Source organism: Scaptodrosophila lebanonensis, unplaced genomic scaffold (genome assembly GCF_003285725.1).
Source record: "Scaptodrosophila lebanonensis strain 11010-0011.00,11010-0021.00 unplaced genomic scaffold, SlebRS2 tig00001415-arrow-pilon, whole genome shotgun sequence".
Taxonomy (NCBI): Eukaryota; Metazoa; Arthropoda; class Insecta; order Diptera; family Drosophilidae; genus Scaptodrosophila; species Scaptodrosophila lebanonensis.
Window position 1 is genome coordinate 7,268,597 of NW_022060742.1, and position 27,166 is coordinate 7,295,762.

The 27,166-nt window shown below is 37.6% G+C and overlaps 1 protein-coding gene and 2 long non-coding RNA genes across 5 annotated transcripts; 1 reads left to right on the forward strand and 2 right to left on the reverse strand.

Annotated features, from left to right (window-relative positions):
* Positions 1 to 708: 708 nt before the first annotated feature.
* Positions 709 to 24,166, reverse strand: LOC115632096 (protein ECT2). 3 transcript variants are annotated; one of them, XM_030529078.1, is made up of 12 exons: positions 23,880 to 24,166; positions 18,075 to 18,288; positions 9,991 to 10,126; positions 9,812 to 9,918; positions 9,417 to 9,666; positions 7,832 to 9,250; positions 4,929 to 5,060; positions 3,408 to 3,761; positions 2,399 to 3,340; positions 2,231 to 2,341; positions 1,569 to 1,718; positions 709 to 1,492 (listed from the first exon to the last, which is right to left on the reverse strand). In XM_030529078.1, exons 1-12 carry the CDS (start codon positions 23,908 to 23,910, stop codon positions 1,364 to 1,366), a joined length of 3,975 nt encoding a protein of 1,324 aa, XP_030384938.1. In that variant the 5' UTR covers positions 23,911 to 24,166; the 3' UTR covers positions 709 to 1,363. The 3 variants fall into 3 exon arrangements, with proteins under 3 accessions (XP_030384938.1, XP_030384940.1, XP_030384939.1); XM_030529080.1 differs by lacking the exon at positions 7,832 to 9,250 and having other exon boundaries at positions 23,880 to 24,160; XM_030529079.1 differs by lacking the exons at positions 18,075 to 18,288; positions 23,880 to 24,166 and adding an exon at positions 12,295 to 12,382.
* A 128-nt stretch (positions 24,167 to 24,294) lies between these two features.
* LOC115632097 lies at positions 24,295 to 25,483 on the forward strand. Its single transcript, XR_003996266.1, has 2 exons — positions 24,295 to 24,536; positions 24,595 to 25,483. It is a non-coding gene; the product is annotated as an uncharacterized LOC115632097 (long non-coding RNA).
* A 352-nt stretch (positions 25,484 to 25,835) lies between these two features.
* On the reverse strand, positions 25,836 to 26,742 carry LOC115632099. Its single transcript, XR_003996267.1, has 3 exons — positions 26,622 to 26,742; positions 26,484 to 26,561; positions 25,836 to 26,423 (listed from the first exon to the last, which is right to left on the reverse strand). It is a non-coding gene; the product is annotated as an uncharacterized LOC115632099 (long non-coding RNA).
* Between the last annotated feature and the right edge of the window lie 424 nt (positions 26,743 to 27,166).

Sequence of the window (27,166 nt, forward strand, 5' to 3'; positions counted from 1 at the left end):
CTTGTCATGCTGATCAAGAATATATATACTTTGTGGGGTCTACCAAGCCTCCTTCTGTGTGTTCCATGTGCACTCGCACAAAACTAATATACCCTTGTACCCTTTGGGTACAGGGTATAAAAAATACAATATATACACAAATATATGTACGTTGCCATAATAAATGCGGCAAATATATATATTCGCGCCTCTCCTGTCTACTTGACTAGTATCCCTGCGTCAAATGTATACACGTCAGATAGACGTGCGTCAGATATTATACATATGTATATACAACATAGTATAACATGTATACTACTTACACATTGTTTCACGCCAGATCTCAAGGCATCATATACATATACAATATCAGTTATCAATGCATGATATATTTATATGCACAACAGACATCTGTGCGTCAGATATATACGCGTCAGATGTTTAAATTTCAACCAGTAGAGACATACAAGTTTCGCTCTTACCGATTTATATAACTTAAGCATTCATTGTTGGCAATATATAACCATATCATAGATCTAGTCATATATGCTTTGTTCAATGATTTTCAAGCCACAGTTATCAATAGCTACATATATACATATTTTTCAATAAAGTCAAAATACACATATATATGCCATAATCATACTTTATTATCTCTCTTATAGTAGACAATTTGTGCATATAGTACCTACAGCATTAAGCAGTAGGGACAAATTAAAATCAATTGAGTTTTAGTTTGGCTTACAAGTAAAATTATATTTTGTTTTAAATTTACTCAGTAAACATTCACAGCTTTGCAGAGTGTGGCCAGAGAATAGAGGCCAGCCACCTAAACTGAACCGAACCGAATCGATCGATCAATCGATCTCGATGCTCAGTGCATTATTGTGTGAATGCATGCTAAACGCTAGGCTTTCGTTCCTTTTTCTGTTCTGGTTTTTTAGTCACTACGAGTTTAGTTACATTTGAACAATTATTACATTGAACGCGACACCGTACAATAATTGATCACACGAATTAAGAAGTGTCACAATACATAAAATTGTATGGAGAAAAAATATTTACAGCATTATTATAAATAGTTTACATAATCGATAGGCAGACAGGATGTTGCCGCCAAAGAAGAAATCGCGCGCTGCGACAAAATGCTTCAACATTTGCGAGAGCGCGCCACAAAACTTAAACAGTAAAATTTTGTTTGTTTAAAATCTAACAATATTGGACGCGTGACGTGTTGTGTGGGATTACAAAAACGAGAGTTACGTATATGCGAGATTTCTTCCCTACTTTTGTGTTTTGCATACCTTGAGGCATGCTTTAAAGCCTACACACAGTGCAGTGTAAAATGGAATAGAGCAGTAAGAGATGCCACGGCTATCTGCCACTAAATGCGACCCACAACGGCCTTGTTTTTTCGCGTGGGCTGCACCGAAAGGGGCGGCACCACAAGCATTTCTGATTGCGTCGATGGCGAACTACTCCTCATGCTGGCGCAGTCCTCGTCGTCCACTTCCTGTTTGCATTCAGAGAAATGTAAAATGAATTAGTAATAGCTCTTTCATGATTTTATTTTACTGCTCTTCACTTACATTAATATTCGTGCAACTGGCCAAACGCATTTGCGCCAATTGCGAGGCAGGCGTCAGCGAGTTGGTGCTGCCAAATGGCGAGGTCATCATCGTCGAAACGGCGCGTTTCAGCTTGTTCGGCGTTTTGTTGAAGGAGAATGCGCGACCAACCTGGAAGTTGAAAGAAATTATGAAAAGGTTCTGCATACTTGATGAGCCTTTATGGTTAAATAAAGCCCAATACTTTTCTCCGTTGTGTAGTGTTAACTGTGTCCCAATCGAATAGCATCGACTTTAACTCAGAACCTTACCCGTCAAATGAATTTGCGTCAGATCCTTAAGCGTCAAATATCTAAACAGTTAAGCAACCAAAAGGATTGCAAGCAACATACAAGTCCGACCAAATCGCTGAATGAAATTGTCTCAACATCAACATTTATATTAATTGCACATAGTCCTGACTGATCGAAGTAAAAAGCTTGACGGGATATTTTTATATTACCCACGCTAATTGAGAATTAAACTCTGTTATCTGCACAGATACTCTTTTAAATTCTTTGATCACCCAATACTTGTGAAATTAAACTCAGATTGTAGAATTTCTCTACCCCGCAAGTTCAGACCTCTATATTCCCAATTATGTTTAATAATAATAAATTATTTAATTATTTAATAAAACTTACCTTTAAGCGTGTTTTGGCCGCCAATTTGAACGCCTTACTCAGCGTACTGACATTTACATCGCTAATGTCCACTTCCAGTTCTTGTGAGGTGCGACTTAGCAACATTTTGTCCTGTCAATAGACATAATTAATATTCATGTTATACAGTAAGAAGTATTAGTCATTTACCGCATCGGTGCGACACGTGTGCGCCGCCATTTGCATGCACAGTTTCTTCAGATAGACCAATTTGTCCGTCTCTTCATCAATGATGCCGAACGTATAGAGTTTCTCCTTCTCGCCACGCTGCAGCAAGCCAAAGGCCCGCGGACTATCCGAAATATCAATGACAAAGCGAATGGTGTTCAAAGATATCAGTTTGATATGTTTATGCGTCTTGGCGGCGCTCGGGGATTTAGCGGCGTTGAAGCCACGCGAGCGTCGCTTACACACCTCCAGGGAATCGGAGAATAAATAGAGTACCAAATTGTCGCCGCGACCGCTCACACAGTCGGAGAGCTCGTTGACCTCACACTTGGAGATGAAGCTGCGATTTGAGCTAACCAGATGCGCCGGACAACCCTCGATATCATTGAATATATCGAATATGGCCATGCGCGATTCGGTGCGTCTCTTGTCCTCGTTAATGTGCAGCGTCACCTGCTTGATGGCTTTTAGTGCCTCTTCGAGGCGCGCATGATCAGCATTCGCATTATTCGTATGCTTCAGTATGTCGTTCAATAACAGACTAATGCTGGGCAGACGCTGTACGGGACGTATCATCAGGTCCTGCAGGCTCTGGCGTCCACACTCCGGTTTCGTTTGATTTATTTTGAGGAAGGCATGGAAGCGAGGATATTCGCGATCACAGTACTGCAACTGTTCCTTCATCTGTTCATAGAAATTCACGTAGGGCGGATAGGCCTTGATGAGCTCATCCTGATGCTGCAGTATGATGTTACCAATGAGACAATCCTCGCGCCAATTCGCGTGCAATTTCCGCAAATCCTCCAACATACTCTGATGTACCTCGTGTATGGGCAGAAAGTTGCCAAATATTGATTTGATTTCCGATTTATTCAGCAGCGGATCATTCGTTTCCGCCAATTCCTCCAACTTGTTCTTGAAAAGCTGCAAAAATTACAAACGTTTTGGTTAGAAAGGGGAAAGATTTATTAAATTTATTATTATTACTTACGTTCAGTATGGTGTCTAATATGCCCACATAGTTTGACTCTGTGGTGTAGAAATCCATGAAATGATTGAAACGCATCGACTTCTTGGTTGGCGTGGACTCGCCACCAATCTCCGGCTCGGCAAGCAACAGCTTATCGCTCTCCAATTTGTCCGGACTGGTCGTGCAATCAAAGAAGCTGCCCGAAACAGACAAAAGACCGGCATCGGATACCGAGGAGCGCCGCTTGCCCGAACCCAAAGGAGTGCCTTCCAACTGTATACGCTGCGATAAACGCTTACGCTTCCGTTTATTGAAACTTATGGGCAGCGAATCACGTCGGTCCACATTCGGCGTATTCGTAATGCTATCCAAGTACTGTGGAATTTTAGAGAAATTAATAATGATTGGGCTAAAAAGGGGGAATGGGAATGTGGATTTTGTTCAATAAATTAGAATGAATCTTGGAACCTAAGTATATGTATAAAGAAATCTCTCATAAGTTGGAAAAACAAATCTGAATTACGATTTATCCACCCATATATATAAAAATGGAAGTATGTATGTACATATATAGATAAGTATGTTCCATGTAAACTCAGAAACCGCTCTACTGATTTTGATCAAATTTTGTGGCAATATTTAAAATAGTCCCGTGGGTAAACCTGTGAAGTTTCGTGACGATTCTTCAGCGATGAACCATTGTTTTCTGGTTTTTTTCTGCTCGTTGTCATTGTTTTGGCAGTCACTTTTTCTGTTTGTTAGTGTTTCGTTCGTAAATAAATAAAATTGTAAAATTAAATACAAAAAATTTCCACTAAAAAAGCATCTATTGGTAATAAGAATCACAAAATCAAACTATATAATTGAACTTGAATTGTTCTTGAAACCTATACGTATAATGAGATCACTTATAAGTTTGAAAACAAAATCTGAATAACGTTTTATATTATATTAATCAGCTGCTGCAGTTTTGGAAACATTGCTGACACTTTTTCCTAATAACTGATAATGGTATATGATTACTAACAGAACCTTAAGCTAGGGAAACATTTTATCAGTTTATCGGATCACCTTTAAACCACTTTTCTGCAAAATAACAAAGATATGTGAAAGTCTAAATTATATTTAAAAGAATTAAAAAAGATAAGGTATCACAAGATCAATTAAATTATCGTTACTTGGATATTCTGATAATTTAGATGGACACATAAAACTTAAAAGAGTATGGGATCGCTTTCACATTCACTTCTTTTTTCAATTGTCAACTTTTTAGCTTTAGGTAATTCTGAATAATTTGTTCATCTAAGCAAATGTAGAAACATACCTTGTGGGATAACCCTATTATTTGTTGATCTTCTTATGTTCTAATTTATTTATCGCAACAACTTACATGACCAAATAGTTCATGTTCATACTATTAGCTATAAATCATTATTTAAGATCCAGATATAATATAAATTGATAGTATCAAAACCCTATGGGATACATCTTCACTATTTACCGATATTATTCTAATTTAAGCTATTTATCGCCACAACTTACATCGCCAAATAGGTAATCCATTTCATTGGCATAGCCATTCTGTATGGTATACCAGAACCAATCCGATTTCAATATGTGTGTGTGATGATTCTTGGGCGCCGGCTTGGTCAGCGTCGTGTGCTCATCGACAACCTGCGATAATGATAATGGGGAATTGGGTATACATCATTAAAAATGGTACAATTAATGGGCATTTCGCACGCCTAGTCGCGCGTAAAGACAAAAATGTGCAATTCGGAAAATGTTTTGTTTGCTGCATACAAATAATTACAATTAAGTCAAGCATCTATCGCTATAAAAAATATTTATATACATTATATATATATACATCTATCGGGTGAAAGATCTCAGCGCAAATCGGCAGCAGCACAATAAATTAATTTAATGCATTTTGGCAAAACAAAACATTTTAATGCACATTTTTGGCAACACTCGCTTCGGGGTATTCGAGTATTGGTATTGGAATTGAAAAACATTGAAACGGCATAAAAATCGCAAGCAAAACGAAATAAAATTGAGGGTAGAGTAGAGCGGGTGCATGTTAATAAGTGTATATGAGTGTGTGTGTGTTCTCTAGTTGATAAAAATTCCTTTTCTTGAATGAAACATTTGTGCAAATATTTGTTAGTTTGTGCGATTGTGCGAGTATAAGTGTGTGTGTGTGTCTTTGTTTGTGTGTTTTTATGGAGCAGCTTTTTCAGGCATGGCTAACAAAATAGAAAAAACGTTAACTGAAGCGTGTCATATACTTTTCAAGTTTTTTTTTTTTTGCAAGAGTTTTTGCAGCTCGAAGGCATTTCCAACAATTATTGAAGCTGAGCGCGTTAGACAAACAATAATTTTTATTCAATATTTATTGTGCTGCGGGCGCGCAATTGCGTGAGAGGAAGAAAGGAACACAAATATGTTAAAAGTATAGAGCTATAAGTGCTATGTACAGTAAACAACAATAGAGATGAGCAAGCACCAGAGACCATAGTTCTTTTGCAGACTTAAACTACAACATAGAAAAACATAAATAAATACAAGTGGTTAGCATTAGTACTTGAATTCTTGTAGAATGACCGCTGAAAGTCCCTCAAAACAAATTTTTGGCAGCACCAGAACAGCCGTTTTATTTATCAGCCAAAGGCACAAAATGTTTCATTTCAAGAATTAAATTATTAAATTATAATGTAACAAAGTAATCGAATAAGATTAGATTGAATAACTAAAAAAAATGGGGTTCCTAAGCATCCGACTGGCCATTCCTACTTCTTAGTTGTGCAAAAAAATTTAAACAAAATTGTAAAGAAAAACAAGAAAGGAATGCTAAAGTCGAGCAGGCTCAACTCTTAAATACCCTGTACCACCCCACAAAAAAATAATTAAATTAATTAATTAATTAAATTAAATTAATTAATTAATTTAATTAAATTAATTAACTAAATTAATTTAATTAATTAACTAAATATTAACTAATTAAATATAAAATATTCCATGCATGCATATACATACATTTACATCAGAATGTACATATGTATGTATGTGTGCATTGGGCCTGGTTATATGGCTATAACTTTCTTTCCGATCATTCTATCATAATGGACCTTGGTATACGGATATATAATTACTAACCTAATGTGACTACCAAATTTTAGTTCAAAATTCCAAGAATTACGGGAGTTATAGAAAATTGGTAATAGGGGGGGAGTGGGGGGGTGGATCAGAAAAAATTAACAAACTCGCCCTTTCTCGGTCTCAGGAGAATCTGTATACCAAGTTTGGTTATTCTAGCTCTTATACTTTCGGAGATCCTTGCGTTCATACAGACAGACAGACGGACAGACAGACGGACAGACAGACGGACAGACGGACAGACGGTCAGACGGACAGACGGACATGGCTATATCGACTCGGCTTGTCATGCTGATCAAGAATATATATACTTTGTGGGGTCTACCAAGCCTCCTTCTGTGTGTTCCATGTGCACTCGCACAAAACTAATATACCCTTGTACCCTTTGGGTACAGGGTATAAAAAATTTCAATATTAGAGATAATAATTCTGCAAAACAAAAATTAAATTCTCATTTACAATTTTTTTTTTAAATTAACTACTAAAAATATATTATGAAAAATATAATTAAAAAATAATATTAACAAAAACTTTATAAAAAAAATTTAAAACATATTTTTGTGAAAAATATAAAAAATTTAAATTTAAAAAATGTATATTTAAAAAAATATTTTAAAAACTTAACAAAATATTTTTAAAATGTAACAAAAAAAATAATGAAAACATAAAATATTTTAATAATATTTAAAATGAATATTTACTTCTTTTTGAAAAATATGATAGGAGCAAAAAATATTGCAATAAATTTAGGAAATAAATTCCGAAAAACAGTTATTAATAATTCAAAATTATACAGAATTAAAATCAATTATTGGTCACCCTTAGGAAAGTTCTATAATTATAAACAATAAATTATTTGATTTTAAAAATAAAATGTTTTTCTTGAAAGTTCGATTGGCGCGGTTGGTTAGGAGGATATTTGTCAGACATTTAGATTAGAAACATTTTCCTAATGCACCGACAACTTTGATGTAATTTTAAAGTGTTTGAAAATTAATATTTTCACAGCCAATTGTCAGATGCTCTTAATATTTGTAAACTTATGGGAACAGACAATAAAAGTAATTAAACTTCAGTCAATAATTAAAAAGCTATCAGTGATCGCATCATTTATCGATCACTTGTTGATTTTAATTGACAAAAAAGCTAACTGTTCTGTAACTCATCTTTTTCTTCAGCTTCAGCTTGAACTGCGAACCCTTTTCTAATCATCTTCTATGCGAATATTTTTGTGCCGTTTTATATTGTTTTTGCGTGTGGTTGTGTAAAGCTTTTAAGGGAAATACCATTGCCATGGAGGGATCTTCTATGCCATTTAGCTGTGCATTACCAGCCCCTCGATTGGGCGATTTGGCTGCTTGCATGGGACCATCGGTTTGGATTATTTCCACGGCACTATGTACAGCGGTTGTTGATGAGTTTTCGTTAAATGTGGATGCGGTTGTGAATGTTGATGTTGACTCAGCTGTTAGGGGCAGAATGGCCGCGGTAGCTGCGCAGAAAGCAATACTGGAAGCTTCGCTGTTGCTAGCATCGAGATTTGTGTTAGTATTATTGGTAGTTACAGTGAAGGAGGAAGCGAGGCCAAGTGGCCCGAAGAGACGTTTCGCCGTCTTCGAGGTGGTCGAAGTGCTGCCGCCGCCAAATCGTGGAATCGGCGCCTTTGGAGTTTTAAAACCACTATCCAGTATACAGTCTTGGGTTGTTGGGGTACCCAAAATAAGAGCGCCATTCTCGCGTTCCGCCTTGCGACTACTGCTCCGAGTAATGCGACCACAAATTGTGCGCAGCTTATCCTTAACGGGTTTCCGAATAGACTCGTTCAGAGTACTATTAATAGAGGCTAGGGAACATATGGAATCATCTCCCGCTTCGCTGTCCAAATAGGCGGACGCGTCTGCCGCTGCCACGGAACTGCGACGCGTACGCAATGTTTTTATAATGGGAGTGCGATCGGCCACAAAACTCATGGAGCGTTTGAGGGTTCTTGTTATGGAACCCGTGCGTATTAGTTTGGGCTTCTTGGTGCTGGTCGGCAGTGCGAACGAGTCCACTGACATGAGTGATATATTGTCATAGCTATCCCGCTTGCGCTTCAGCTCATTCTCACCCAATGGCAAGTCATCCGTTTCCATTTCCGTTTCCATATCGCACTCATTTATGGTTTCGATTTGCAATTTGGGCGCCTTCAAGATGGGTGACAGATTTTGGGTGGGTTCTTGGAAGTCGTTCGGCTCGTTCAATGTGAGAACAACACCATCATCTATGGGTGATGAGCAATCTGCAGGCGTGGCCGCCGTAATACTGATATGCGGCGGCATTTTGGGGGTCTTTGGTGTGCTCGCATTTTGCTCAACGGTAGTTGGCAGCACATCCTCATCCGAGTCGGGAAGCTCATCATCCAAGGCAGGTTTCATATCCTCAGGTTCCACAAACAAACGCTCGTCAAAATGTATATCATCGTAGTCATCAACTTCCGCCTGAGCTTCTCGCTTAATCGACAGCGGGCCGGGCAAAAGTTGAGGCTGAGTATGAGGCGCCGAAAGCGGCGGCGGCGGCGTCTCGACAGCATCGACCTTGACATTGGCTTTGGGTGTGCTTAGGATATGGCTGCTATTGGGATTGGGATTAGTAGTGTTCGACTTAGTGCTGTTAGTAGTATTTGTGCTAGTGCTTGTAAGAACAGCGCCCGTATTGGGCATCACCTGTAAGACACAAAATTGAAATTTACACACAAGGCGAAAACACAAAACAAACCAAAGAAACTTTATAAACAACAATAGGAACAAGTTAAAAAGCCTCATAGACCGCAACCGAATGCAGCGCATGCAATTCTAATTAGTAGATGTCTAAGGCTAAGGGAAAACTCACGACATGCGAGCACTCCGGATCGTCCAGTTCGGCGCAAACACCGCCATTCTCCAACAGCACATCGACCATGTGTTGGTGTTCTTCGGCGGGAAAGCCGAAAAAGCAAATCTTTTGTCCCTCAAATGCCTTGAGTTTGTGATCCTTCGTAAAGGTATCCTGTGTGGCCTCAAATTCGGGCGTGTCACGCGCTGACCAGGCAGCATAGACCCAGGCAGGTCGCACCACTGTCAAACGAAAGGTTTTCGCGTACCTAAGTAAAACAAAGAATAATAATAATAATAGTACGTCATTATAATGCTTTAATTGTATATGGCTTGGTATTGTTATTAATTAGGAATTTTTTCGAGCGAGTTTAGTTTATTTTCTTCGATAGATTGCTCGCTCTTGCTACTTACTGATATTTTTCGCCACCGCTGTGATTGCAAATCAAGTGCGTTGTCTTTGTATTCAAATCCTTTTTGATGCAACCGCCCATGGAGTGTATGAGATTTACCAGTTTTGTCTGTGCGGAAAGGGATTGTGTTATTGTATTTAATTTCCGCTACTGCATCAAATATCGCCTGCAACTACTCACCAGCTCATCTTTCTTGCGTATGCCCGTAAAACAAGTGACCACGCCACGCATCGCATAATTGTAAATGGGTCGCGAATTCTGACCCAATGTCTGCTTCATTTCGGCCGCGTACTTCAAAGCGGGTGGCCCAAGAATGCTGCAATGGAAATTAAAGTAAATCCACTTAAATATTTATTATGGCACACTTTTGAGTTATGCAAGGCCATGTGGTTTTTATGCAGCAATTGACCTTGGGCTATCCAATAAAATTTAGCACATTTTCCGACATTAAACGCACAATCCGTCTTCTCTGGCAACTCACGCACAACTGCAAGCTGAATGGATGGACCCAGAGGAGCACTATCCACAAGATGCACCTCAAGAACTGACCGAACAAACAACAGCACCAGGTGTATAATTTTCTCTCTCTCTCCTTCCCATTCTCAAGAGCTATGTAAACAAATACATCGTCGCCATGAATCGCCTTTCCTCTTTGCATCCCGACAAACAATATTCAGTGGAACTGAACTTTGACTCTGTCGTGTGTTGATGTTTCTTCGGGAATTCTCTTCTCAGGCATATCACTCATCATCTCTTGATGTGGAATGCACATACGTGCGTATATCTTTCGGTTTTTATGGCTTGTTACGGCTGCTACCAAACGGTAGCCGGAAGTTTTTGTAAACAAATCAATTAGGAGACCTGCGACGGAAGTTGTGGGCTGCTCTCTAAAGTGTCTGTATTATTTATGTTATTATTATGACTGGGCCGCGCATATTAAAATTCATTTATGTGCCACCACAGCAAAGACAGAGAGATCTACAAAATGGGGTTGCGCCGTGAACTGATCCCAGCAATATTGTGCAGAACAACAGATGTATGTTGTCAGAAGTTGTGGCACAGAGTTCAATGTCCAGGGAAATCTATTTAATGCACAGTCGAAAAAATAAACATCCCATTTATTAATTATTGTTTCTATTATGGGGTATAACTCCTCTGTTTTTAAAGGAAACTGTCTGTCAGAAAGGATGTGAAAGGAAAGCGCATATATTTAAGTCGAGAAGTCTTTGAAATACGACTTCACAATGCTAATCTGTTTTTTTTTGTATGACTTCTTGATTAACTTTTTATATTGCAAAACTAGCCCTATTTATGGAGGAGATAGAACTGTAGAACATGGTTAAAAAATTATCTTACGATTAATTTTATATACAAGTATTTATATAAAAGGAATCAAATTTATGATGATTTAAAAGTGTTGAAAAATTCACATGATATTCACATTCTTAAATGTTTGATATTTATATTTTTAACAATAAATAAAATTATTCAAATTTATTGGAGAATAAAGTCAGGCTGTTGAAATCGCTTTAACATGTTTTATAATCGTCAGTTTTATATTTTAATTCTTTGTGATCTTTCGAATCGGATATTGTATTTTGATATTTTGATTTTGAAACACGACTGTAATTATGGGGAAGCTTTACATAATTGCAGAAATCAGTTCACCTTTAGATGACGTCGTGATCTAATTTATGGCATAGTATAAGCTGTAGTTTTTCAAAGTTACATCTCCAATTAATGAGAACTTTATTACCAAGATTCATTATGTTCAGAATTGCGATTTAATAGAATATGAGTTTTAATAAAATAAGTGGTCAGAAGTGATCTATCCATTCGGTATTAGATCTATTGCAATGACAACTTGAATGCGTAATTAACGAATCACCTACAAATTTACTCTTATTCCATTCCACTTTTGAGAATTCTTAGTTCATTCTATTTGAATGACACTATCTTTAATTTCGCTATAAAGCTCTCACATTTCAACCCAGAGTGTGTCTGTTTAGTCACAAACAGCCTTTTTGAAAATACATATTACTTTGAGAATTCTTAAACCATTACACTTTTGAGAAATCCAAATGTGTTATATGGCACTTTGAATAAAACTTGGTATGTTTTATTTAGTTGATTTCTAGGTTACGATTTTGTGAAGTTGGAACTTTTCGGTCCATCACACACGCCAAAGTATTCTTAAGAGTTCTTATACCATTCCACTTTTTAGAATTCTTAGTCTATGTCATTAGCTTTTATTCAGCTCACACAGCTCTCACATTTCACACTATTTTCAGTCACAGTTTACACTCAAAAGAGTATTAACAAACAGCACTTTTGAAAGTGTTACTTATAGAATTTATAGCCCATTCCACACTTAAGCACACTGTGACATTATATCTTATTTGGACGCACAGCTCACACACTTCAAAAAGCTGTTAGTTGGAATGCAAAGGAGCTCTTAACACTCCGCAGACACAAGATAGTTACCAGTAGCAGCAAACTTCCATTTGCAGCGCAAATATTTAAACACTCAGCCGTTAGAGTTAGTCACAAACAATAGTCATTCGTGTATTCTGGTATAATTAAAGTATATTATTTGTATCTTGAATCAGCTTGTTGAATGAAACTTTTTATGAATTTATCAGCGCAACTAAACAAACACAACTGCGGACGTTGCTTGGGAAAATTATTGAATAAATGCCGCCGCCGCCGCCGGAACAAGAGCGAGCGCATGAAAATGGAATGGAAATAGAAAATGCTTCGCACATTCCACTTGCTGCCGCCGCATTATACAAATATATACAAATACATACATACGAGTATATCCATATGTATGGAGACAAACATCTCTCATGTGAGAATTGGATGCTGCCTGACAACGGCGACAACAGTAAACAAAGCGCATAGCAGCAGAGAGGAAGAGACAAAGAGCAGCATCGTGGCAGGTGAAATGTGCCCCGCGAGAATCGGGTCGAGTGTGCTTTATTATAGAGGAGGAGGTGGTGGTTTTTAAATATTTGAAAGAAATTCCGCAAAAACAATTAAAATTCGTCGAATTGAGGAAAACCCAGCGGGAAAACAAAAAAATATGGTGTGCGATATGAGAGAGGGAAAAAATCGGTTAGTCAAAGCGAAAATATGCGGCAGCGTGTGGATTTATTCGTCATCTCGTCAAATCGTGTTGACCTCCATGCATATTCCGTCGCTTTACTGGACCGACGACCCAGACCCAACCACATATCCACATCTCATCTCCAGAGCGTGTTGTAAAGTGCGCCGCACTTTCGCCCCAACACTCGAACTTGTTGAGGGTCAAAACTATAGAGCAGTCAATGACAGCGTGATAGCCAAGGAAATGGAAATGGGTGGGTTGGCAATTGGAAATCCGAGGGTGTGCTCCGGAGGGATGGGAGGTGGGCAGGGTGCGTAGATCATAATTAATTTGCCACATTGATGCCAATAAATTATATGCTTAAATCGCTGGCCGTACAATAAAAATGTTGCTTTTTAGCGAAATGTTTTTCATTTCTTTGCTTTTCACAAGCATTTCCGTTTTTTCCACAAAAACGTACGTATGTATGTGAGGGGAGCCTCTTTCAACACTTTTGACATCGCTCTATAAAAAATTAAAATTTTTATATGCTCTTGGCGCCAATAGGTTGCTGCAATGGTCAGCTATGCGGCGGCCGCCTCCGCCTCCTTTTGGCGATATTTAAGAATCGAGTAAAACATACTCGTACAAACGGCAACGACAACTCATTTGGTTTTCTTTAGAAAAATTCAACGCACAGTGCAAATTCTATTTGAAATTGTCATACAAATTTGTTTTCCTCACTTAAGCAACAATTCTTATTTTGTTTTTATTACCCCCGATTTTCCTTTGAATGAAAATGTTCCCAAAAATAGGCAGCATGGCGACAATTTTAAGTGCTTCGCCGATGAATTGGGCGTAGTATGTATGATTCAGTCGGTTTTTAAATCGTCATTAATATGAATGTATTTGCAATAACAATTTACAGCGCCTTTTATGGCATAATTGGCGGGCGAAGGTTAAGTGGGTGTTAAGTATTTGTTTTTAAATGCGTTCTCATAGGGGGTTGCCCAAGCAAGGGTTTTCGAAAGAAAATAAAATGATTGGAATCTGACAACAATGGTAGGGTGAGCAAAAAATAAACAAAATTTACATAAATAAGGATATAAATATCTGCCACAAAGTACGAGAATTTTTAATAGGATATAGGCAGTGAAGTTAGTGACGAAACGCATTGCACCATATTGTCCTATTTTGTCCACTCTGACTTAACTTGGTATATATATTTCATTTTACAAACCATAACTGAAAGCAAGAAAATAATAAAATCCTAATAATAAAGAGATAAATCTCCACCATAAAGTTCGAACATTTTGAATACGATACTGATCAAGATAGCTAGTGACGAAGAGCATTGCTTAAATGACGCAACAGGTTGCAAGTTCGTTATAGTTCCAAATAAAAATTAAAGTACAAATTCATTTATTTTTTTTTGAAAACAAAATTATTTTAGAAATATTTAGAAATGAATTTTTCGAACTTATATTAATTTATATTTTTTATATTTGATTTCCAATAAAGAATGGAGTTTTTTTTTCTATGTAACATTTAGGCACTAGTTGTTTAAAAATTTAAAGCAAATGGCCAAAGAAACTAATATTTACCATATGATTTTTAACAGTTTAATAGCCGATATGATTTGCATAGCCATAATATACTTCACTCATACTCATGGCTTAAGGCATATAATGGTATTAAGCAAAACTATGTCAACAAACTCGAAGAAAAAGAGTATTTTTTTTTCCAGATAGGACTTGCTATCTTTAGCAGATAAACAAATATTTGTTTGTGTCAACATTTTTTGTTAAAATTACAAAATAAAAATTGATGGTGCCAATGGTATCACCAATTTCACTAAGCATTTCGTCACTAGCTGATGATAGATCTTAGTACAAAAGTAGGAAAAAATGGGGAAAATATGTTGTAATTATTACATAAGCAGTTCGTTAATGATACTACAAAATACGTTACAAAAGACATAAGAAATCCTTTATACCCCATAGATATTTTTCATCCATATGTAAAATTGCTTAAACAATATAGAATACTAAATCTACCCCCTCTTTTAAACAGTTTGAATAATTTCTATCTATCAGTATGTATTGCTTTCAAATATATATACAAATTCTCAATGAATACATTTTATGGCAGAGCTTTAGTCAAATTTAAAAAAGGAAAGAACACTGACAATTTCACTCATTTGCTTGTTTCGTGCATTCCAATGTATGTGCATTCCAATGTACATTTATATAATTGAAATGCGAATTTTTCATATTGTATGTATACCTACATATGTCGAATTTCCTGTTTCATCAACAACACTCACATTCGTCATAATTTGGACTTTGATTTATGTATTTTTATTCCTTCTTGAAACGCTTAATTAACTCATTTTATACTTCATAAAATTCGAATAGTCATAACAAAGTGTCAATTCTTTTGTTGTGGGCCATATATAATATTATATATCTACATATATACATATATACTTTACGCTCTGATCATTTGTGAATACAATTTGCACGCTACTACGTTGCCAGAGTCTACACTCTTGTATGTATAGTTCGCGAAACTTGAGGAAAAACATGAATGAAAATCTAGAAAATAAATAATAATTTTTATTGCCGCAATTTTCTTGTTTGCATTCATGTTGTTATTGCCCCTTTACATGTTTTCAACATGAAAGCGTAGCGCCCCCCAAAGAGTGCAAAAACATCAAGAAATTGCGTGCCAAGACAATAACAGAAACAACAGCAACAACAACAACACCAACAATAATAATAACAACAGCGGTGGGGGAATATGGGAGCTCTGGCTGTTCTCCCAGCAATTTGCACACCCACTGGAAAACGCATTTTGTGACCTCTAAAAAAAATGTGTGCAAACACAAATAAATAAAAAATATTATTTATACAACATTTAGGCAGCCGCGTGCATGTTTTCTGATCTTCTTTTTTGTTGTTGTGAAATATTTTGCGCAGCTTGCAAATTAATCAAGCATGGCGAATTATGAAACGTTGTTGAGTTTCGTCTAATTTGACAACAAATTTGTAGCCGAATTGAAGAATTTACGCAGACACGACCAACGAAGCAAACAAAAAAGTGCGAAAATGGCAGCCAGAAATTAGCCGGAGAAGCGGGGTAGAGAATGAAAGAGTATCTGTATCCGTTCTGCCCGGTTTATAAGGCTTGTGCTGTCTGCGGTTTGGCGCATGGCTGACGCTGTCAATCTCATCGAGCCCCCCTTTCCCCACACACACACCATTCCCAACCCTCATAGAACCTACGCAGTCGGGACAGCCAAGTTTCAATTTCAAATTCAATTTCGAACAAAAATTTATACGATGTATTTATATACATACTTATATTATTGTTGTTAATTATGAAAGTAAAGCATTCATTAAATAGGCATTGATGGTAGTATTTTTAAAAAATGAACTTTTTCGAAGTTACTATAATTTCGTAAAACGATAAAAAGAACATTTTAAAACGAATTTCAGCTTGCAATTGTTAGTTTTTTTTATTGTTTCTTCATAAAATATAACGACAGATAGATTAAAGTTTAGGACCAATAGCTATGCTTTCAAAGCCTCAGACAAAATACTTGTAGTTGAAAAAGTCCAAAAAGGTTTAGTAACCAAACTATAGAGAGAGAGATAGAGACGAATAGAACAAAAATTTGTTGGGCAATGTAAAGAAGATAATAGTGATATAACAATAACAAAAGGGAATCTGTCAAATATCAGATAGGGGATTATATTTGGCTAAGAATTGAGACAGTACCTGGAGAAAATTAATGAAGTCTTGGAAATCGTACACAAACATCCACAGAAATCAAGAAACGTTTGTATTTTAGAAATAACGAAAAAGCACACAATGGAATATCGGCTGACATACTAGTACTGGTACTTACGTACTGTACTAGAATTTAAATCATGCGCTTGCTTCATGATTTCTGATTTAAGTACTAGTAGTACTAGTTGGGTACTAAAACCTGGAGAAACTTAATGAAGTCTTGGAAATCGTTCAAGAGACGCTAAGTTAGGCTATTTATATCAAAAAGATATTACTATTTAAAATCATTTATAACGGACATAGTGAAACCCGTATATATATTCAGTTCAAATTACGTTTACGCGACAAAAGATATCAAAAACTTTAATAAAAATATACTATTTTAAATCATTTATACTCTATCTAGTACTAGAATTTAAATCATGCTCTTGCTTCATGATGCTAGTATAGTATATAGTACAGCACTACTAGTAAAAAACCTTCGTACTAATCCTGGAGAAACTTAGTAAGGCTATTTATATCAATCAGTTCTGTACTAGTAGTACCAGTACTAGTACTAGAATTTAAATAATGCTCCATCAATCCCTGTCCGTCCGTATGAGCACCTTGATCTCAGAGACTATAAGAGATAGAGACACCAAATTTTGCACAAAGATGCCTTATGTGTGTACGCTATACGAGTTTGTTTTATTTTTTTATTTTTCCCCCCACTTCCCCCTATGGGGGTTTTTCCGTAACGCTGTTCGTATAATCGCCTATATCTTGGAGACTATAAGACCTAGGGATATCAAATTTAAAGTCCAAAATGCCTTACGTGAATACGCAGAAAATTTGTTTTTGGAATTTCCTTATTAGGTAGACTACGGGTGTTAAAAGCAGAGATATCTAACTATTGTTGAGCGATTTGTTGTAATTTATATGAAAATAATTATTTAAAACTGCTTTTTCGCATTATTGGTTAATTTTGCAAGCGTTTAATCTGATTATGAAAGAGTATTTCCACTGCGATAATACACGTACACAGCTTCCATTCCATTTTTTTTTTCTGTGCAGCTTTTGTTGGATGGACTTAAGAGTGCCATGTGACACTTCTTTGGGCAAATTGTGGGTAACGCGCGCGTTTCGGTTTTTCACTTTGGTTTTTTTCGCTTTTGACAGCCGCATGTGGGGGCCCAGCATTTAAGTATAATTCTTGTTGTTTTTGGTAAAAATGGCTTACAGAACGCCGTTCAATGTCTATTTTTGCGCAAGGTGTTATTAATAGACGCTCAAGCTGACGAACTTGGTGATGCTGTTGACACATTTGTGCTTCAAAAATACGAGTACAACAACAACAACAAAAGAAGGTGGGGAAAGAAAACGTCTATGAAGGATCACTTACCATTGTTTTAGTTTATGTATGGCCTCGAAGGTTTCGCACTCAAAGTCCGGCAAAACATAGAAGGTGCGCCAATCCATATCATTAACGAGATCCAGACCCGTGGGCGATACGATGACGGGTATGCCAAAACTCTCGGCTGCAGCAACAGTCGATGTATCGTCCCCCGCCGCGCCCACCAAACAGATACGCGTGGGCAGCGTCGTAATGGACATTTCTGAAAAATGGAAAATTAAGTAGAAGTGTGTGTGAGTGAGTGAGAAGCGAACCAGTGTATAACAAGTTAATTGAGGCACCCCATCGAATGGCTATGATTTATATTTATAGCCCCATTCCAGCCCCTCTTCTCTCCCGCCCACTCGCCCACTTGCTTATGCAAATAACTAGAGCAATAGGAATAGGAGCAGCCAAAAGCCACAGAGAAAATTGTGCAAAAAGTGTGTTTGAAAAGCAAACAAGAAATAAACAAAGCAGTCAGAATGAATAATAAGTGAACACACGATTATTCAAATAGAATTGCGAGTCTGCACATATCAAGACGTCAGTGCTGAAGGGCATTATCGGGTTAAAGACGAATAATCAACAGCAGCCTCGATGTCTATCATTAGCAGCCACTTGCGAGCTGTTGACATCAATTTTAATTGTGACTCGAGTGCAGAGTTGCCAATTTAGTATGTTTTAGCCTGTTTTTAAAGCCCAAAACTGATATCAAAAGATTTGGGAATGCATTGTAATAGAAATCGAGAAAAATTAATATGTTTCAGATTCTTATTCCTGATAGTAGTATTATATTTTGTTTTCCAAGTGGACTAGATGTACATTTTCAAATATTTGATTGCAATATTAATGTTTAAATAAAGAGTAGTATTAAGTTTGATATATTTTGCACAAAGGGTAAATGGGTATAATAGCTTATTGCCCAAATTCTATTTAAATATGTACTTGATCAGAATGACAAGACAAGTCGATATAGCCATGTTCGTCTGTATGAGCGCCAGAATCTCAGCAAGTACAAGAGGTAGAATAAAAACACTTGCTATGGAGGTTCCCCTAAGCCTTAGACAGGTCAAGTTTATTTTATTTTTATTCTTATACGCCCCCACTCCTCCGCTATTAGTGATTTTTCAAAACCCCCGTAACTAATGTAAATGTATGCTGTTGAAACTGTACAGATGTCTCCACTTATCTACAGTATTGAATTTTTTTTTAATTTTATTAAATTAATTAATTAAGTTATTTAAATTTTTATTTGAATGCATTTTTACAATATTTTTTTTTTCTATTTTTTTTGTTGGACTGCTTACTTAAGTATTTAAGGGTATTTAAGAGTTGCACCCGCTCGACTCTAGCATTCCATTCTTATTTTCTTCATAAATAGTGAGCAGCTTTAGCTTTTGTGTTCTAGACACCCACAGCTTGACAACTCTATTTGCTCTGTTATTGTTATTATTGCTCTGTTAGTTTTTTGTCTTGCATGTGCGCACACCATTGCCTTGTCCCCCTCCGCGCCCCCTCTGCGATCATAGCTAGACATTTGCTTGAACCTTCTGTTTGTTTTAGTTTTGACAAGCCCGAAAAATGCAAAAACATAACAACAGAAAAATTGGCGTTGTCGATGATAGCGTCGCGGCAGCTTTTAGCGCTACGCCCGCCGCCCACACACTCATACTGTCTAGAATTTTTCAAGTGCAATTCATTTTAGCCCCTGGCTGTGCATTAATTTTATCCAGAATTGTGCAGCTGTAACCGCCAATTGGCAATTGCCGGCGATCGAGATGTTCTAGAGACTGGAATTGGAGACGCGAGACGACGTTACTGCCGCATGACGCAGGCATCTTGGAAAAGTTTCAAATAAAATTCCTGTGCATAAATAATAATGGCAATTGATAAACACATAAATACAAATTGCAACTGCCACTAAATTTCAAATTGAATGCGATGGGAAAAAACTTTTCTGCTACGACTGTCATCAAATGATTTTTGCAAATTTCCACAAATCGAGAAATGGATCTTGACCCCTTTCTGCAGGAGCCACTGTAGCTGTCTCTTTTGTTGATCTTGCTGATCACGGATATTTTTGAGAACTTTACACACAATTGAAATAATAACAATGATTTTGCGATCTAAACAATGCTGCTGCGAAATGGTCAAGTTCCCGGGCACAGATAAATATACGAGTTGTTATTTAACAACAACGATAACAAAAAGTTGTTAGCTGAAGTGACGCGAAAAAAGTCGCTTAACTTAACCCATGCTATATTGTTAAATATAATTTCATGTTTTCCATCAACTAATGGGAGGAGCAGATAGTTACAGTTTACAGTTTCTTGCAATTGCGCTTCTCAGTAAGCACTTGGGTGTTTTATCTAGAGGAGAGCTTTGTCTATAAAAAATTCCTTAAATTTAACTATAAGCTGATACATTGCTTAAATTGTGTGAACTTCGCCTAAAAGTTTCAGGCAAACTGCGTACGAGTACTAGAGAAGCTCGTCAAAATGGGGAAAAACATTATCACACAACGCTTGTCGTTTCCTTTTGACTAGGAGTCCCATTTTATGATGAAGACATCGAAGGAAAATAAAACTTGAGCTCTCTCAGCGACGAACTGGATATTACAATTAGATTTGATTTACATTTTGTCGCCCGTAGTTGAGCTTTAACTCACCAATACAGTTAACATTTATCAAGTATTAAACATTTTCCTTTTTATAGCCTGTACCCAAAGGGTAAAAGGCTATACTAGTTTTGTGCGAATGTATGTAACACACAGAAGGAGGCGTGGCAGACCCCACAAAGTATATAAATTCTTGATCAGGGTGACAAGTCGAGTCCATATAGCCATGTCCGCCTGTCCGTCCGTCTGTCTGTATGAGCGCAAGGATCTCAGAAGGTACAAGAGCTAGAATAACTAAACTCGGTATCCAGATTCCCATAAGCCCTAGGCAGGTCATGTTTATTTTTTATTCAGATACACCCCCCCCTCCCCCACTACACACAATTCATGTTTTTTCCATAACTCCCGTAGTTCTTGAAATTTCGCACTAAAATTTGGTAACTTCAGAATTGCTTACCAAAAGTGGTCCTTAAACTAGTTAAAAGAAAGTTAATATTGAAGTTAATTAGGGTTTGAGAATGGGTTTATAAGATTTATCGCTTCACCAGATTAGATTATATTTCGCAAAGTTAAATGCATCAGATATCCTGAGGGAAATTTCGTAAGAAAGTCGACAGTTCCCTCCCTCCTAAACTCATTTCTGTGAATCGATTTGCATATCAGAACGTTTTTTGACCTTCCAACAGAGTTTCACCTAAACTATGTTTTTAATTAAATGTTAAATTACAAAGATTTTGGAATGTGCAAAGTCAAATGTCAAGTCAATATCTGTAGTCCTAGGTACTATTACTCTCTGCAAAATATTACTTATTTTAGCTAATAACTTTGTCGCATTGTGCCTTCCATTTCGTTTTTTTGTAGAATTTCTTATTTTTGCGGCACTCTAATATTCATTTTTCAACAGTCTATCCAATTTCTACACCTGGTACCTTAAGGGTAAAAGAACTACTAAGAAGTTTGGAATCCCAAGAAATTTATTTCACTTTGAGAATTATAAGAGATGGGTAGAGAAAAACCGAGCATTCTTCTTATAGATTTAGCTCCTTTGTGGACTCAGCTCAAAAAGTGTTAATTTTGTTATTTTTAAATAATTCTAATATACTATGTACTGATGATCCAGTTTAGAGAACTTTCATTATATAAAATAATAAGTGAAGTAACAAAGATTCGAGTCTAGAAAGCTCGACATTTAAGAGATTTACAGAATTTTAGTTACATTTCGATTGCATTTACAGGCGGTGTTTTAGTTCCCCTTCTTCAATAGTGTTTCCAATTATTGCTTCATTCCCTACACAAAGCTGTAAAATTCAACCCCTTTGACTTGACAGTGTGGTTTATACTTATATATGTATGTGTATAGGTACCTGTAAAATCCTCATACACTTGATAGAGTGACCGTTGCTTAAGCTGTCTTTGCTGCAAGTCCTCGCCCTGCCGCTGTGGCCCTAAATAAGCGAAATACGAGCAGGTTTGGCTTTGAACCGTGACCAACTTGTTGTTGTTGTTGTTTTTGTAGCAAGTAGTTAACTGAGTTGCGGCAGCTTGTGCCCTCAAATGCAACATGGTGTGGCCGAGCAGACCCTCAGAGTTTGAGGTTTAAGGAGCGACTAAGACGATCAAATGCGATCGCATAGCAAATTTCGCTTTTGAAGCTACAGGTGGTCAAAGGAAAGAAAAGGGAAGGGACGGGCAAGGAAGGTGCAAGAAGGTATGGTGCAAGGAAAGCACAAAGTGTGACACAGGTGGGAAGGAAGAGCTGACCGTATATGTAGCTGGGAATTTCCTTTTGGACCGCTGCTTTTGCTGCATGCGCTTTTCTTGCCGCATCATTTGGATGTGGGCCAAAAGCGTGATGAAAAACTAATTGAGTGGCATTTATGCGAAAGCGTTTTAGTCAGATACTGTCAAATGGACGAAATGGGCTCATCAAAGAGGAATCTTGTATGTAATAAAAATTACATATGTTTTCCGAGAGAACCTTGACGTGTAGCGGTCACGAATTCGCGGGAGAGAGGGAAGACCTTCAAAGTCTTCGTCGTCGCATACGCAAAATTGTCATTAGCATTGAGCGTCGGCGTGTTTCTTCTTTCTTTTTTTGGGTTTTACATGGCAACAGGCGCTGTTATTGGCATGTGCGGGCTGTCAACATGTGTAGGGATGCGGCGGTCTAGGTAAAACAGCAACAAAAACAACAGCAACAACTTCCCTTGAAATACATGACAAAGCGACCCCTTGAATATCATTTTGTGCAGCAGCCCATGCCGTGAAACTACCTGAAAGAATGGCAGGCAGAGGAACTGGAAATGCGCGTGTGTGCGTAAAGCACCCTATAGTGGTTGTTGTTGTTTCTGTAAGCGTTTTCCTAATCTACAGTACAGTGCCGTCCTTGCGGGGCTGCGTTCGACTGGGCTCTGGGCTGAATGAGAAGCGTTTTGCACACATTTTCATGCCAGCGCCGCCGCCGCTAAATATACACAGAAATAAATTCACAAAATAAAGCTTAACATTCCCTGACGTGTTTCTTAAAAATTGTTATACCCTCACAAAGGGAATTCGAGATTCAGTCTGCTGTTTGTAACATTTAGATTTTTTTATATAAGAAAAATGAAGTAGCACTTGATTGTTTAAAAAGTCTCAGTATAAAATATCCGTCAAAACATTTTCCTTTTCAACTCTATTATTTGAGAAACTTTAATTTGTTTATCTTGTTATATTTTATCGACTTTTGTTTCTGTTAGAGGCCTCACACTTAAGCAAAATCGTTCGATAGTTTTCTAGGGAACAAGTGGTTCGTGGATATATTATACTATAGAAAAGGGATTGGTCACTTGAGATATACGTACAGGAATTTCAATAATGTTATCTAGACTAAGCCGCTCGCTAATTACATATATATTCCATTATTTACCCAAAACAAATTTACAAGTGTATTCATACTTCGTCGCATTAAAAACATTTTGCCCTGCTTAGGTATTAACAAAAAAAGTAATATACTATAAAGAATATTTATTTGCTGCCAGCGACATTTTTTATACACTTTTGCTGTTCTGACCATTTTCTGCGGATCCGCCGCAGCGACATTGAAAAATTTGAGATGATTTGCGAGGGTGCTGCGTCGACAGCGGCGGCGTCGCAGACTCCGACGCTGGCAGTATTTTTATGGATCTCGAAGTACCTGCGCCACCAGCACTTACCGCATTTTGATTGCTCCTCTATGGTCTCCATGACATATAATTTACATTAACTCTAGCTGGCTTTAATTATTTATATTTAACACAATAATAATTTTGTTTATTTGCAGAACAAAATACCCGACACACACACACGTACGCACGCACACACTCTAAAGCTGAAGCGCAGCGAGCGCTGCTGCTGGCTCCTTTTTTGTACTCTTGTTTATTTTTATAATTTTTTTTAGCTGTTTACTATGTTTTATGCATTTTCACAATCAGCTACAGTGCCAGGGCATTACTGCCTTTGCACAAATCGAATTAAAGTTGTTATGTGCGGCGCGGCAGTATTGGGAAACCACAAATGTCGTCGGACAAAAGGAGTGGCAACTCGCGCGATTGGCAGCTGGAGCGGGCCGATAACAAGTACTCGTGCGTGAGGGGTGAGGACCAGTGCTACCAATTAGGAGGGTTGCAAAGTGGGTAAAATAGCAATTCCGGGGGAATGGCAAGTCGTGGCCTTAGGGAAGAAGAAAAATCAATTGTGGACAGTGAGCGAGAGACACGTGCTATTGCGGGAAAAAACAAAAAAAGAGACAAAATAAGCGGAAGACAATATTCAAACACCGGAGTGACGACAGGAGGGTTGGGATATACACCAGCGAGGCTTCATAGGCAGAGGTAAGGGTCTAAAAAGGGGCCAGTGTGCCAGTGACTAATTTCTTACTATATGTAATAGGAGTAGCAGTAACTGCGGGCGTTCTGGGAAGTGCGCTGTGCGCGGGTCAGCACCGACCGGCAGTACTGGGTCTTAGGCCGGACCTCGGCCCTAGCGGAAGTCAGGCCAATTTCCATGCAACTGGAAGTCTGGGCTAAGTACCCTTCAACATTAAAATACTAAATATTCACACACATTCCGCTCAAACATAGAACCAAAATTGTATATACACCCTACATACATATACATAGCCATCTCACATACACCAGTGCAGCATATAACACAAAATTCAACTAAATACTCACACATATTCCGCTCAAACATAGAACACAAAATTTTATATACACCACACACTCCTTTATATACACTCCATACATGTTCACATACACCATATTCAAACACACACCGAATTTCCATAGCACTCAGACTCACATTCATCCCATAGCCACATAATGTAAAATACAAAACAAAAAAACAACACACAAAACAATTAACAATTTTCTGTTACACACATAGCCCAAACCATTCACAACATAATATAAAACATTAAACAGAAACACAACACCAAACAAGTAACCATATTGTAAACAAAAATTCAAATGTATACTTAAGAAAAAAGAACATAAAAAAAAAAGAAAAGTAAAAGAAAATGTATAAAGTCTAATATAAGCAAAAGAGGTTGGAATGTGTATTGGAGCGGCGCAGTTTTTTTTTTTTGTTTATCTCCTTGTCATTACATATCATTACACCCCTCATAACCACATACTCGAGTATAGGTAGGTTAGGAGGTTCGAAAATCGAATAAGATAAATAGGCACAAAGAGCCAACAAACTGCAGCGTCCCAAAACTCAATGGCCTAAATACCCGAATATATTTTTATTGTAATAAAATTTAAAATTTGAAAATGAGTCTGGAGTAGAATCCATTTATGGGGTGAGATGGGGTGACTAAAGTCCCGGAGCAGAAGGGAAACCAAAGCAAGCATGTTGAAGGGAGCCGGCAACAAAATGCCAAAACCGGCTCAAGGTAGGGAGGGCCACGCGGCTACATGACACCAAAGTAGCCACAACTCCACCCAAATTCCACAGGCGTCCCTCAGCCGACAATATGAGTAGGTGTGTTTGATAAAAAAATATAAATTCATTGTTGGTCTGCCGCACCCCTGTCGCGGTCGAATCTGACCCTGAGCCGATGGCTAGCCGGCGTAACGACAGGGGATGCACTGGCAAAGGCGGACATAACAAGATGGCGCCCAATATAAATACACCTGGGTCTACATTTTAGCAAATGTTGCCCCAGTTCGAAGCGAAGTTAAAAGCCAGAGTCTTGTTGTTTGTTTTTTTTGTTGATTTGTATTCTTTATTTAGTGTTTACATGTAAATTTCAACAGCAATAGCTGCTGGCGGCCCCTGAGCTGGCGGGAAACGGTGCAACTGCCAGGTCCGTGGGTGAGCTTCACTAGGGCTCAGCCCATCGTTGCCGCAGTTGCATCTTTCTTACAGCGCGGTGTAGGTTGGTAACCAGCAGAATAGGCGCAGCGAAGGAGCGAGTGTAGCAGGTCCGTGAGGGGTCTTGGTGCCCACTCATTGTTGCCCTACAGGGTGCTCTGAGGCTGGAAAGATAGAGAGTAATGTCTGTCAGGTGTTAAGTAAAGAATAGTATAGTTGCCTTATGTTTTTTTTGTGTTAGTTACCGTTTTTTTTTGTGGTTGTTTGGTAGTTCTTATGAATGGTTGCGTAGTAGGTCCATGTCCTGTCCCAAGCGGAAGGAGCATCGTTGCCCTACGTATCAGAGCATAGGAGCAGCAATTCGCCATAGCCCGAGCAAGATTTGAGTTTTTAGTAGGCGCCTGGAAGAAATTGGGTGGTGTAAAGCGTGCGATACATATGTGTTTGTTTTGGTTGTTTACCTTCTACAGTGACTGCGTGCCGTGGTGCAGCGTCATACTGAGGATCCTCATCTCACCCTTACATGTCTAGTGTTGAGCCTGTGAGAGTAAAGAAAGATTGTTTTGATTTATGCTATTGTCAGTTAGTGTATTAATTACCTTTTATTTATTTATTTGCGTAGCAGCAAATAAATTATCAATAGACGGGGAGTCCATTGTGAATGGTCCCGGTCAAGCACAGCTGTTCCTGGGCTGAACCATCGATATTAATAAGTATCGACAGGGTATTTTGGCACAGATTAGCAGGTCTGTGCATAGGGCGGGAATTTGAAGTTCAACTTATCGTTAGTTTGTTTTTTTTTGGAGTAATTTTTTTCACTTAGTATTTTTTTTGTTAAGTCTTTTGGTATACATTTATTTATTCTCATTTATTTATTCTCATTTATTTATTCTTATTTATTTATTCTTATTTATTTATTCTTATTTATTTATTCTTATTTATTTATTCTTTTTTTTGGTTGTGTGTTTGATGGTATTCCTATATATATATACATAAGCATTTGATTGGATTAAATAATCCAACGGGTACTTAGCTAAGGATATTATCCCCGCTTATCATTTAAGAAAACACATACATACGAGTGGACCGATCTATTTATTTATTCGGAGTTTGCTCGTTTATAATATAGATATAGTTTTTTTTG

Excerpts from the sequence above, each read along its gene's own strand:
- LOC115632096 (XM_030529078.1), bottom strand. The coding sequence starts at position 23,910 with ATGGAGACCATAGAGGAGCAATCAAAATGCG. Across the intron at positions 10,127-18,074 it reads ATACATAAACTAAAACAATG|CATTCTTGGGCCACCCGCTT; the intron begins GTAAGTGATCCT and ends TTTCCATTGCAG. Across the intron at positions 1,719-2,230 it reads CGGCCAAAACACGCTTAAAG|GTTGGTCGCGCATTCTCCTT; the intron begins GTAAGTTTTATT and ends TTCAACTTCCAG.